The sequence below is a fragment of the Drosophila grimshawi genome, unplaced genomic scaffold (assembly GCF_018153295.1).
Source record: "Drosophila grimshawi isolate 15287-2541.00 unplaced genomic scaffold, ASM1815329v1 contig_311, whole genome shotgun sequence".
In the NCBI taxonomy this organism is placed as follows: Eukaryota; Metazoa; Arthropoda; class Insecta; order Diptera; family Drosophilidae; genus Drosophila; species Drosophila grimshawi.
Genome location: NW_025063098.1, coordinates 4,273,264 through 4,285,770, shown reverse-complemented (window position 1 = coordinate 4,285,770; position 12,507 = coordinate 4,273,264). Strand labels below are relative to the sequence as shown.

At 40.5% G+C, this 12,507-nt stretch overlaps 4 protein-coding genes across 6 annotated transcripts; 1 reads left to right on the top strand and 3 right to left on the bottom strand.

Moving 5' to 3' along the window:
• Positions 1 to 1,268: 1,268 nt before the first annotated feature.
• LOC6563067 (acylphosphatase-2) lies at positions 1,269 to 2,348 on the bottom strand. Its single transcript, XM_001990402.3, has 4 exons — positions 2,188 to 2,348; positions 2,084 to 2,100; positions 1,896 to 2,005; positions 1,269 to 1,827 (listed from the first exon to the last, which is right to left on the bottom strand). The coding sequence occupies exons 1-4, from the start codon at positions 2,339 to 2,341 to the stop codon at positions 1,713 to 1,715; spliced, it is 396 nt and encodes a 131-aa protein (XP_001990438.2). The 5' UTR covers positions 2,342 to 2,348; the 3' UTR covers positions 1,269 to 1,712.
• A 416-nt stretch (positions 2,349 to 2,764) lies between these two features.
• LOC6563068 (bifunctional methylenetetrahydrofolate dehydrogenase/cyclohydrolase, mitochondrial) lies at positions 2,765 to 11,071 on the bottom strand. Of its 3 annotated transcripts, none has more exons than XM_032736861.1 (3): positions 10,934 to 11,071; positions 3,313 to 4,097; positions 2,765 to 3,239 (listed from the first exon to the last, which is right to left on the bottom strand). In XM_032736861.1, the coding sequence occupies exons 1-3, from the start codon at positions 10,945 to 10,947 to the stop codon at positions 3,109 to 3,111; spliced, it is 930 nt and encodes a 309-aa protein (XP_032592752.1). In that variant the 5' UTR covers positions 10,948 to 11,071; the 3' UTR covers positions 2,765 to 3,108. The 3 variants fall into 3 exon arrangements, with proteins under 3 accessions (XP_032592752.1, XP_032592753.1, XP_001990439.2); XM_032736862.1 differs by lacking the exon at positions 10,934 to 11,071 and adding an exon at positions 9,590 to 9,658; XM_001990403.3 differs by lacking the exon at positions 10,934 to 11,071 and adding an exon at positions 8,925 to 9,106.
• Positions 4,741 to 8,400, bottom strand: LOC6563069 (nuclear factor NF-kappa-B p110 subunit). The gene is made up of 2 exons (XM_001990404.2): positions 6,929 to 8,400; positions 4,741 to 6,867 (listed from the first exon to the last, which is right to left on the bottom strand). Exons 1-2 carry the CDS (start codon positions 7,838 to 7,840, stop codon positions 4,855 to 4,857), a joined length of 2,925 nt encoding a protein of 974 aa, XP_001990440.1. The 5' UTR covers positions 7,841 to 8,400; the 3' UTR covers positions 4,741 to 4,854.
• A 127-nt stretch (positions 11,072 to 11,198) lies between the features above and the next one.
• LOC6563070 lies at positions 11,199 to 12,442 on the top strand. The gene is made up of 3 exons (XM_001990405.2): positions 11,199 to 11,297; positions 11,350 to 11,601; positions 11,670 to 12,442. The coding sequence occupies exons 1-3, from the start codon at positions 11,293 to 11,295 to the stop codon at positions 12,262 to 12,264; spliced, it is 852 nt and encodes a 283-aa protein (XP_001990441.1). The 5' UTR covers positions 11,199 to 11,292; the 3' UTR covers positions 12,265 to 12,442.
• The last annotated feature ends 65 nt before the right edge of the window (positions 12,443 to 12,507 follow it).

The following is a 12,507-nucleotide window of genomic DNA, read 5'->3' as shown; positions in this document are numbered from 1 at the left end:
GAGAGAAAGAGAGCGCGCGCGCTATTGCTGCTGCTGCTATTGCTCATTCACAATGATGCGCAATAAAAAAAAAGCTGTATAGAATACGGCCGCTGCTTCGGGCAGTCCGCTTAACAAATGCAAATGAAAAACTACTGACGAAATCTCTGGCAGCGCGCTCGAAAATCCAAATTATTTCGTCACACATTGGTGTTCATAACGTACAGCATAACTGCATTATGGTATACGGATTGCAGTGATGTGCCAAATTACAGTGCGTGGTGGTCGCTTGTTATCCATGTTCTTTACTTTTTTTTATGTAATTTCATTTATTGAATTTTTCATCGTTGGCAATTAAGTACCTCGCGCCTTTACAATATGTGCGCGCACACATCACACAAACAAATAAAACACACACACATACACAACACACACAGAGGGAGAGAGAGACACACATACTCTTACATATGGGTACAGACCCATGCATGAGGCTACTGATTGTATAGTTGTGTTATGTACATACATACATACGCGCGCACACACACATATATATACACACATGTATATATATATATATATATACACGCATAAATATCGTCTAGCACTATTTTCAGTTATTTACACAAAAATTTCATTATTTTTCCGCTCATACCGCAGTTATGGGCACTTACTGAAACGTCTCAAAATTACAAAATATATTAAACAATTTCGCTTTTATCGCAAAACACTGTGTATATGCACACATACATATGTATGTTTTTTTCCGCTTTAGCGAAAAAGTAGTAGAAAACGTTTTCAGCGCGAAAGTAACCAAACTGTGAACTGCACACATACACACGGACATACAGAAGCAAGAAGCACGCAAGAATTTGTAATTGCTTAAAAATTATTACTATTTTATACACACAATTTCAGACGCTTGCACAACGCTCGCAATTATTAAATCTGTCGATTTTTTTGTACGGCGGCGTGGCACGCGCTTGATAAATTTGTCGTTCTTGTTCCACGAAATTTTTTCATTTATATATTTTTTTCATTTGCTGTCTGCTACGCTTTTGGCAAAACGACGTGTATTCGGAGCTGTACTCGTTTCTGTGCTGCCAGACCAAAGTACGCATGCTGGTCATACGCTTGTCTCGCTCGCACCCATGCCGCTTCAAGGGCGATTCCGCATCAGTGTTGCAATGCGTGTAAGTGAGATGTCGTTCTAAATGGTTACTTTAAATCGTTACTTGGTCACAAATGGCAACACCCAAACGTGAATAAGTTACTACATAAAATGCAACTCTGCGTTTCAAATAGTATTATATTTGTTATTGTTCTTGCGGGAATATTGTATATGTAATATAATGTCATTTAATTGAATGGTTCTGCAAAAAATAATATGTATAACGTCAATTTTGCAATTTTAAGTTGAAATATTGTCGTGACACTAGTTGATTTGTCTTATGAAAATATAAAGTGCTCATTTCTATGTATTTTTCTAAGTGTTTTCCAATTTCAGGCAGCTAGTGGAGAAACATCTTTAGACTGACCCGAATGGACCCTACAAGTCATGTCTAAACTAAACTATCCAAACAAGCTCGATTTCCGGACGATAAATAAAATTTTATGTAAGCTACTCAATTAAATAAATAAATGACAAAACAAAAATACATAATGAGTTTTTGGGATTAGGGATCACAAATTGACGGTGCTTGCTTCGTATTATAAATATTTGGGTGTTAGACGAATCAACGTTTGATTGAGAAGTCGTTGAAGTTGTAGTTGCTAATTTCCTTGGTTTCCGTAAATACAGCCTTATCAATTCTTGAGGAGGGACTACCTGTGGTCTGCAACCAATGTTTCCTGCAAACAGTTAGTGTTTTTTTCACACAAAGAACTATTGAAGAATATTAAATGGAGTTGGTCATTACATTTCGTTAAGGGGCGCTAGCGGTGCCTCCAATATACCCTTTACGGTGTCATCTCTGGTATTCATGCACCAGCCACGCACTCCCAGTTGATTGGCCTGCTTCTCTGTGTACTACAATATAGCAAAATGAAGGCCGTTGCAGAAACTCTCGGCTCCCGGATTGAGTAATAATCTATAACTACAACTTACCTTGCGAAAGAAAACACCTGAAAAACAAGAAACAATCAAAGAATGGAAATTCGTAACAAATTAGAAAGGTTTTGCAAATGTGGTTTGCGATCGGTGAAATTTACCTTGCACTCGTCCAAATACCTCAAAGCCGCACGAATATAAGCCTGACATTTCGAGTGTAGACGATTTATCTGCTCTAAGTTGAGTTGATATTGCGAGCACAAATAATATTGTAATTATTTTGAGTACTAAATCTGATTTGTATGAAAACACCATAACGACCGACTAACAGAGCTGCCAGCTTGTCACACTTTCCCAGTATCGCAGTCAGGCGGCAGTGTTGCGTGAGTAGCAACGTAAAATTGACAAAAATTCAACTTTCACCTCAAATTGTTGTATAATTTTAATTACACTTATTGTATATAATATTATCGCGAACTTTGTTTGTTCACAATTGTTTACCCTATAACACCCATAATAAATATTAACTGCAAAATAGCAGTTACTGCGCAGTTCTGTCCAATTTAACCTCCAAAATTTTAAATAAATTAAATGACTTAGTAAATGATACACATGCAATATAATATATTTATTTATATGAAACTTGATCTATTTTAATCGACAACTGGTACGAGTCAACAAAATGCAAATTGTTTTTTTTTTTGTTTGCGCAATAAAAGAAAGAAAATAATGCCAAAGTTAAATTGTTTTATTATTTTACTTTATTAATCACTTGTTAATTTTTGAGTATGCTGGCAACTCTGGTGAACTCCTTGAGAAAAGTGGCCAAACCGAATGAAAAGTTGGTTGGCACTATTCGATCTGATTACGTGGGAATGTAGTCTATCGTTGCTTATATACATACATATATGTATATGGATATATGTGGTTGTTATGTTTAGTGGCTTATTGTTAACGCTATTTTTTTTACTAATTATTAGTTGTTTTAAATAAAAAAATACTATGGCCCAAGCCGCTCCCAGGCAGCTGATATCAAATTCGGTAAAAAATTCGTTTAAGAATGCAAGCCGCGGCATGTTGATTTAATGATTGCGCTTGGCGCATCTGGCCTGCATCTTAGCGGCTTGGATAGTGTTGTGCATCAGCATGGCAACGGTCATGGGACCAACGCCACCTGGCACTGGCGTAATATGTCCAGCAACCTGGCGGACTTCTGCAAAAAAAAAAAAAGCAGAAAAAACCCAATGAGTTTATGATTTAAATTTGGTCTTTGATTTGGCACTCACCATCGAAATCGACGTCACCGACCAGCTTGACCTGGCCCGCCTCGTCCATAACTTTGGTGATGCCCACATCGATGACACAGGCGCCTGGCTTGACCATATCCTTGGTAATTAGACCCGGCTTGCCAACGGCAACAACAATTATGTCAGCGAGGCGGCAATATTTAGCCAGCTCCTTGGGCGGTGTAAAGCGATGACAGATGGTGACGGTGGCGTCCAGCGCTTTGGTCGCATTCCTACCATCCGAGCTCAAGAGAATGGCAAGCGGCAAACTGACATTCTTGGAGCGACCGACGACGACAGCATTGCGTCCAAATGTGGATATATTGCTGCGCTCCAGCATCGTTTTGATGCCGAGCGGCGTAGCCGGCACAATGCCCGTCATGTCGAGGGCCAGACGGCCAATGTTCAGCTCATTGAAGCCATCGACATCCTTATCGACAGAGATGGCATTGCATATGGTGCGCTCATCGATGTGTTCCGGCACCGGCAACTGAACCAGGACACCGTTCACATTGTCATCGCTGTTCTTCTCCTCGATCAGCTGCAGCAGCTCCTCCTGTGTGGTGGCAGCGGGCAACACAATTGTCTCGCTACTCAAGCCCACATCCTTGCAAGCAATCACTTTGTTCTTCACATATCTCTCGCTGGCCGGATCCTCGCCGACAAGGATGGCCGTCAGGTGGGGGGCACGATTGCCAGCGGCGACAAATTGTTGCACCTCCTTGCGCAGATCATCCTGTATATCGGTGGCCATCTGCTTGCCATTGATTATTTGAGCCATGTTACTGTAAAAAGATTAACAACCATATTCAAAGAATTTCGAGTCAAATTAAATTAAATCATCAGTTGAGTGAGTCACTGCGGTTTTTTGTCAATGCCACAAATAAATAAAAATAGAAAGCGAAAAAAAAAACCCAACATAATTTTTGTTCTGGTTCAGGGACTTTATTACTAGCACTGCTCAATTTGAATATGCATTTCAATTGTGGGTATATACTCGGACTCAAAATATATACATGTATATTTCATATATTCCAGTTTTAGTAGATTTTATAAGCTGGTGATTATAAATCAAAGATTATACAGATTATTATGCTCATTATTTGATAAGTACTCAGGTATTTATTACAGTGGAGAGATATATAGATAATATAGTTGTTGATTAGGTGTGTGGTATTAAGGGGTATCTCCACTTCGATCCGTTGCATTATTCCCATTGACATTGATAAGAGAGTATCCTGGGGGGAAATACCTACAGCGATAGTCCGGTGATTCCCCATTGTACAAAATATTTTTAGAACGCAAATGTGATTCACACTTGCTTATGATGGAATTCACATGAAACAAACACACACACACACAGACACACCCACAGACACACCCACACTGACATCTATACTTGGAAAAACAAATCGGGTAATTACCCAGTTCCAGAGATAAAAGTTAACTTTATTAAACATCGCATATTTCTAGGTAATGTACAAAAGAATTGTACTGTATTTATATATATATCTAAAGTTATTAACTATTGCATAATTTGTTCTAGGCATTTAGCATGCCCAACTCTTGTAGCGCTCGAGCAAATGACCTGCACTCCTGATCACTCGACTTGTGGTGTATATATTTCAGCATACCCTCCGAACTGGACCAGAGGAAGACCAGTTGACTGAGCAATGCTTTCTCGGCGAGCTCTTTCCATTTACTCAACGCGGGATTGTGGCTGCTCGGCTCGTTCAGCTGTTTAACCAATTGATCAAATTTATTCTTGTTACTCAGCAATTGTTCCAATTTTATTTTCGGATCTATTGCCGCATCCGCCTGCTTGGCGTGATCTTCATCCTCTTGTTCCGTTTTGAAATCCATATCAATTTCCTCAGTTTTAACTGTCGACAATGAGGATGACGACATCGATGATGTCGGCACATCTAGATTGCTTTCATCGTCATCCTCAGCTGACGAGGAATCCATTTCTTCTTTGACATTCAATGGTATCCAGGTCATCGCGGATTCACCCTTATCGGGATACACCTTCTGCAGCAGCAGTACACAGCTCTCATTGTCCTTGGCCCGTGCCAGCTCCAACGGTGTATAACCAGCCGAATTCTTTGCCATTAGAATATCGGTTAGATTCTGTGCATCCAAAATGAGGACAAGCAACTCAACATTCTGTTCGAGAACGGCCATGTGCAAAGCATTGTTGCCATCGGTTGTGTTGGAGACATTAATGGAACTGCGATCATAATTGATTAGCTTCTTGGCCACATCAGAACTATTCTGTCGTATGGCCATGTGCAGCGGCGTCAAACCATCATCGTTTTTCAGGGACAAATCCAACCGGACACCGTTCGGCGCATTGAAAAAGAAATCAATGCAATTCGTGTGCTTTTCCTTGACGGCCACATGGAGAGCCGTATTGCCAATGTGATTCTGTTGATTGGGATTACAGCCGAGTGACAACAGTGGCCGTATATAATTGGGTCGATCATGCTGGCAGGCGACATGCAATCCACTGTCGCCATCCAAATTTAGAACACTGTGTGCCAGCTCCTGCAGCTTAAAGTATTCGATGACCTTAAATGTTTTGATGGCAAGCTTCAGGTTATCCGTCCGCTGGCTAATCACCTCGTGCAGAAGCGTATCATTGTTCACATTCTTCAAAGCATGGGTCGTGAACAGATTCTGGACTTTGCTGCATGAGTTGGCAAAGTCTTCAGCTGAAATTTTGCCGGCACGTCGATTCGCATCGTAGATTTTAAAGATTTCGGTCAGATAGGTGCTGCTGAGCGAACGATAGTGTGTAATGCCAACATAGTTGGACTGTGTTTGTTCATAACCAAGTCCATCATGCTCCAGGCAGCCAATGTCGGGCACACACAGTTTCTCCAGCTCGGAGGAATTGGGTTCAAGCATTTTACGAAATGATTCCGAATTGAGCAACTGATCCACTGTGAATTCTCGTCCAAATTCCTGACTGATCGTTTGATCGTGCAACGAAACGTTTGCGGCTCCCATTTGTGGCACTGTCTTGGGCAAATCCATCGAATTGTGCAGACTGCCACTGCTGCTGCTGGTGCTACTGGTTAGAGTGGAGCAGGTGCGTCGACGTTTGCGCGAGATGATCGCATCGCGTGGCTTATAGCGGAAGGGCAGCGGTGGAAATGATCGCTCATCGTCCGATGGACGTATTAACTCAATGGAAACGGCCACCTCACGCTCCACATCCTTGTCCTTGTAGGCGGGCGTTTGGCAAACAATCGCATATTGATGATGTACATCGGATTCCCGGAATTTGGCATATGCCTCCCAAACGGTCTCCCCATCGTCGTTCTCCTCGAAGAAACGCACCTTAATGTTCTTCTTGCTGACCTTCTCCACGAGCAAAATGAGCTCATCGTTGCCCATAACACTGCCAGTAGGTTTGCTCAATCTGGTTATGCGCAATTCACCCGTCTGGGCCGATTTGCGGTTATTAATGGGATTGCTAAAGACTGGCGGCGCTATCGGTGTCCACTTCTGATTGTTCTCAATTTTAAAGGCCTCAAAGCACAGACGCACCTGCAAGCAACAGCATTTAAGTTGATTATCTATATAGAGAAAAGCCATCACATAGACATACCTGATTCAGATTCATATCCTTGGCTTCGCGTTCGGTTTCCTGGTGCAGCTCCTGCAGCTGCTTGGTGGACAGTTCGCGTCGTCCCATTTGAAAGACGAGACGATCCTGTTTCTTTTTGAAAAGCTCATCGAATATGTATTTCTTGGCCGTGTGTATGATGCCCATATTGATGAATTGTGCCACGTAGCCGCGCTCTTGAGATACATGCAAATCGTGCGGATCGCAAACATCGCGCTCATCCTTGCGCACCACCAACTGATGCGAATGCGGACTGTCCAGATTCGTTTGGAATAGGCTGCAGCGAATTACCGCCGGACCCGAATAATTGCGCAATATTACCTCTGGAAATGTTTTCGGTGTACGCTTCGAATTGATGCCGTTGAGGGATCCATGTGTTCCGTGCATTTCGCTTTTGTAGCGAAAACGAAACTTTTCCACCGGCTGCTCGGCAATGTGCAGCTGGGCGCAATATTCATTTTTAATGCCACCGGCATCGATTTGATGGAATCCGCCAATTGTTTGCGGTGGTTGCGTCGCATAAAATTGATCCACTGGCATGTGCTGCATGCTGTTGATATTGCCAAACGTTGCGTTGCCATTTAATATGCTCCCAATGCTGGCGGCATTGCCATCGATTTCCATGCAGAGGTTGCCATTTGCCATCATTTGATTTTGATGATACGGTGACCCTCCCAATTGTTGTAGCCGTGGTGAAGGTGAATTCGATAGCGCGGGCAAGTTAAGTTGGGCGAACTCATTCTGCAAATTGAGCGTCTCCGGTGAATGCGATGGCGAAAGAGTCATTGATGTGGGCGAATTATTGCTACTATATCCGCTCGTACTGCAACAATCATTAACATAAGGTATATTCTTGCCCTGATCCAAATCAAAGTATTGCTGCTGTTGATTCATTTTGCTTGCTGTCTTGCAATGGTGAATTTTTTTTTCACGTGCTCTTCCTCTGCTGCTCGTTGTTTTTTGTTTCGTTATTTATTGTGGTTTGCTTTTGCGTCGCTGTTTAGCGCAAAATATTCGACCGTTTCGCTGCTCATCCAAAACGACAATGAAACGATCGTTTCACACTTCGGCTCGAGTACAGCTATTGCGGTTCGTTATAGGTACTTCCCCGATGTTGTCCGACCGCCAGTAATAAGCAAATACATTTATATCTCTATGTATATATACATACACACATATATAGTAAGTAATTATCAGCCACGTCAATGTGACTCATGGGTTATTTTGATCGCGTGTGATTTTTTTCTTTATTCGCAATATGCATCAGTAGGCGACTGCTTCGTTCGCTGAATTTCCAATGTTTACACAACAACACTAATTCGCGAATTGAAATATTTGCATATAAAAACACAAACACAAACAGACAATTGCAGGTTTTATACACGAATAAGAGTTGTGGGCGCCTCGTTCACCAATCAGAACGTCAACTCTCCACTGCACGTACAGAAATGAGCGAACTCAAACGAAAACGCGTAAAATCACCTTAAACTAGCATATACATTAAGCGAAGCAGCGCTGATAACAGGTTTAAGCTCTGTGCTTAAAGCTTTGCTATGGCAACAATAACAAAATAAAAGCCCAATTTCCCAAGCAATGCGCAGGTTTTCACCACAAAAACAAAAAGAGCCAGATTTAAGAAATATAAATTCAACAACGGCTTGCGTTGCCACACTTGGTAATAGTAGTCACTAAGGGAGTGGCAACGCTTGAACAGCTGTTTAATGCTGACGCACGTGCAATATTTTTTCCTATTGATTACAATAAATATAATTTACAAAGTAAACAGTTATAAGCACACACACACAAATATATATATATATATATATATATATATATATATATATATATATATATATATATATATATATATATATATATATATATCTGTCTGAACATACACATGGCAACGGAACGTTTCAGATGCATTCCTTTCTAGGGCCATTTGTTTTTGTTTATTTATGCAACATTTTCAACTTACTGTTTCGATTCAAGTGCAAGTTTTTTCAAGACATAGAAATGGTTGCTAGTTGTATGCAACTGCATTTCTAGTCGAATGCAATGTGGCACAAGAAATGAGCCGAGCAGCCGTCTCCACATTCTGCACACAAGCAGCAAATTTCCAGTAAATAAATTAACAAATGTTCAACGTCTCACAATAATTATATCTATAGTTATTAGAATCGAAACTTGTACTTTTGAATTTATCTTGCAAATTTTTTGCACAAACAACAGAAAGGAAATCAAAAATGTTGAGAATGAGAAACGATATAAAACTGAATGACTTACACAAACACACACACATATGAACATGTACATGAGTAAAAGCACACACACACACATGCTCATATACCTGAGCAAAGGCACACACACACACACACACATGATAGAAAGGCTTTGGGTAGTAAACACAAACATTTCTAATCTGATCTAATAAAGAAATGCACAAGTTGTGAACTTTTTGTATGAGTGTTGTGTGTGTCACACCCAAACAGCTGACGTTATCAGTCTAAGCTTGTTTGCTTATTTTTATTAATGCACATGCAAAACAAATTCGTAGACTTGTTTTGGCTACGTGCAAAATGTAATTCATATATATATATATACATATATATATAAATATGCAGACAATTATATTCACTTCACCTCATTTGTACACCTATTGGCCGCCGTTGGCAAAAATAAGAACTGATCTGCTTATGCGCTAAGAATGAACTGCATTCAATTGGCAATATCAACGAGGGCAACACGTGTTGTAGTCTGCGAGCTTTTTATCCAAAACCGAACATGATGGACGGCAGCCAGAGTGTGAGAGAGGTAGAGAATGATTTTAAAAAAATTCGACAGTTAAAGCTTTAACACTCGTGGCCAGCAGTTAACGCCAAGCAGGAACGATGCACGAGTATTTTTCCAGCTGCTCATTGTTTTTCGCATTTAGCGAATGACGAAATCGGAAAGAGTGATTGCTAATTGCAAAATAAGGCAGTCGCAGTTGTGACGCCAATAAAATCTCCGGGGGATCGATCGATCGGTTGTCTTGAGCTGATAAGCCACCTTAAAATGCACCCCAATCGCAACCCCTTAGCAACGCTTTATGCCATATTTGCTAATATTAAGTAATAATAAAACAACAGCTTAAGCGTCATTATAAGTGATGCTTTTGCTCCCAGGACAGACAACAATGTGTCGATGTGTCGTGATTGAGATTGAGTTGAAAAACATGTTATTTTCGAAGTATATATTGCCTGATAAGCAAGGGAAAGTGTGAGTAAAAAATTTATAAAAACAATGTCAATCGATGGCGCATTATAAGGTAAAGATAACTAAACCTTCAAAGTAGAACATGATTGAAAAGAAATAAAGATTTCACTTAAAAAAAAAGGAAGCAATCGCAGACGTGTTTTAGATTAGATTATTACTCTAATTTTGTTTTGCTGGTCGGTTTAAACTAGTTTAAAAAAAGTTATGTTTGATTATAAATCTAATTTCGTTTTGCGTCGGTTTAAACTGGTTTAAAAGAAGTGCGACAGTAAAAATGTTATAATTAAATCGGTTAATAATCGATGAAAAATAGCACAACTTTTATCTACAGTTTATGTATAAAAAGAAGTCCTTCATATACATTTAAATAGGTTAATACTCTATGGAAAATAGCACAACTTTTATCTACAGTTTATATATAAAAAGAAGACCTTCGATGAAATTTAAATAGGTCAAGACTCAATAAAAATAACATAACTTTTATCGGTACGTTGTAAATAAAAAGAAGACCTTCATTTAAATTTAAATAGGTTAATACCCTATAAAAATGGAGTAACTTTTATCCACAATTTGTATATAAAAAGAAGACCTTCAGTGAAAACTAAATGTAAGAAATAGATGAATACTCCGTAAAAAATGTTATTAAATTATTTTTTAACTGTATAAACTTAAACATAATTGTATGGCACTAAATATTACATTTATTGATGATAGAGTTAAGAAACTTACCTTGTATAACGCATTTTGAGTTGATAATATTGATTTACGGCACACGTTTTTCTTATACTTATAAATGATTATTTTTGGATTGCACTTCAGTGATTTTTATAATTGTTGCACTTGTTCACTTGGTGGGCTTACAATATATATTTAAAATGTGTTGCAGCCGCGCGCTTTTTATAATGCATAATCGGGTATTTTCTAGCACATTCTGTGCAGGTATCGAATGGTATCGATACCTTGGCATGCACACAAGTGGCAACACCAACGCACAACGAAAAAGATACAGGAAAACAAAATACTACGAAAACTTTAGCAAGCGACGAATTGAACTGAAATCAGTTGCAACGCGTGGATTTCCGTGTGAAATGCAGTAAGTGGCAAACTCTCGTATATATAAACATATATATGTAAACAAATTGCAGGTCTTACGACAGCCCCGACCATCCAAACAACTTGCACAAAGCGGAGCAGCGCGCGGTTTTCGCCTATCCGGCGACACATCCTTGGCTGCTCGATGGCATGCCGTGGATGCTAGCGACAACGAATGCCCCACAGCCTGGCGGCGTCATGCAGTTCGGCTCGAATGCCAACTACAATAGCAGCATTGAGGCTGATCCACAATGCGGCAAGTGGCAGCAGAAACGCAAATCTATCGAGCAATTCGCCTCCGCGCTGTAAGTAGTAAACAAAGAGATGTGCGTTTGTGCTATTGTAATTAATATAATTAAATCATCGTTGACAGGCCGACAAAACAGCTGATCACCGAGGAGCGCATAACGGCACATTTCAGTGGCCTGCAAATCTCTGGGGATGCGAACGGTGTTCGCGCTGGTCGCAATGCCAAGAACAATAACAGTGGCACAACGGTGAATGGCGGCCTGGCCACCGATGATATACCATCGACGAGCACCGGTAAAACACATCATCCGAATCCGGCCTATCAAATGGCAGCCATGGAATTGGAACAGAAACTGCGCAATGCGAATCGCATCGTTATCTGTGATGAACTGAAACAGGGCGTCACGAGTCCCAGTGTGGCCAGTGTGGCGTGTGGCGGTGTCATTCCTCCCGAGTGGCTGGTCAAATCGATACCGCGTCCATGCACCGCTCTGGTGCCGTGGCAACCCCCGCCACTCCAACTCCAGCTGGCCAAGGAGGAGGAGCAGTCATCGGCACGGGGGGCACGCAGTGCGGCGGCGGCGGCTGCTGCAGGTGTTGCAGCTGCTGCAACAGTCGACCTCGATGATTATGATGATGAGCTGCAGTTCTTTGATAATAACAATACATGCAATGTAAATTTAAATAAGTCTGATGAGCAAATGGATGAGGACCTGTAGCAGAGGGGAGCAAGCTGATTGATATATGTTTAGTGCTAGTTTTAGAAGCATTTGTGTGTTTATAATTTGATTAATTTTTACAAAGAGTATATATTCTTAATCTATTCATATACATATATATTAGGTGTCCAAATTTCTTTCACCATTTTGAATCACATTAAAAACTAATATGTTAAAATTGTGAGGTAAGTTTTACATTGCAGCAGTCTGGTAATCTTCGCTGCTCGCTTAACAGTAAGTTAT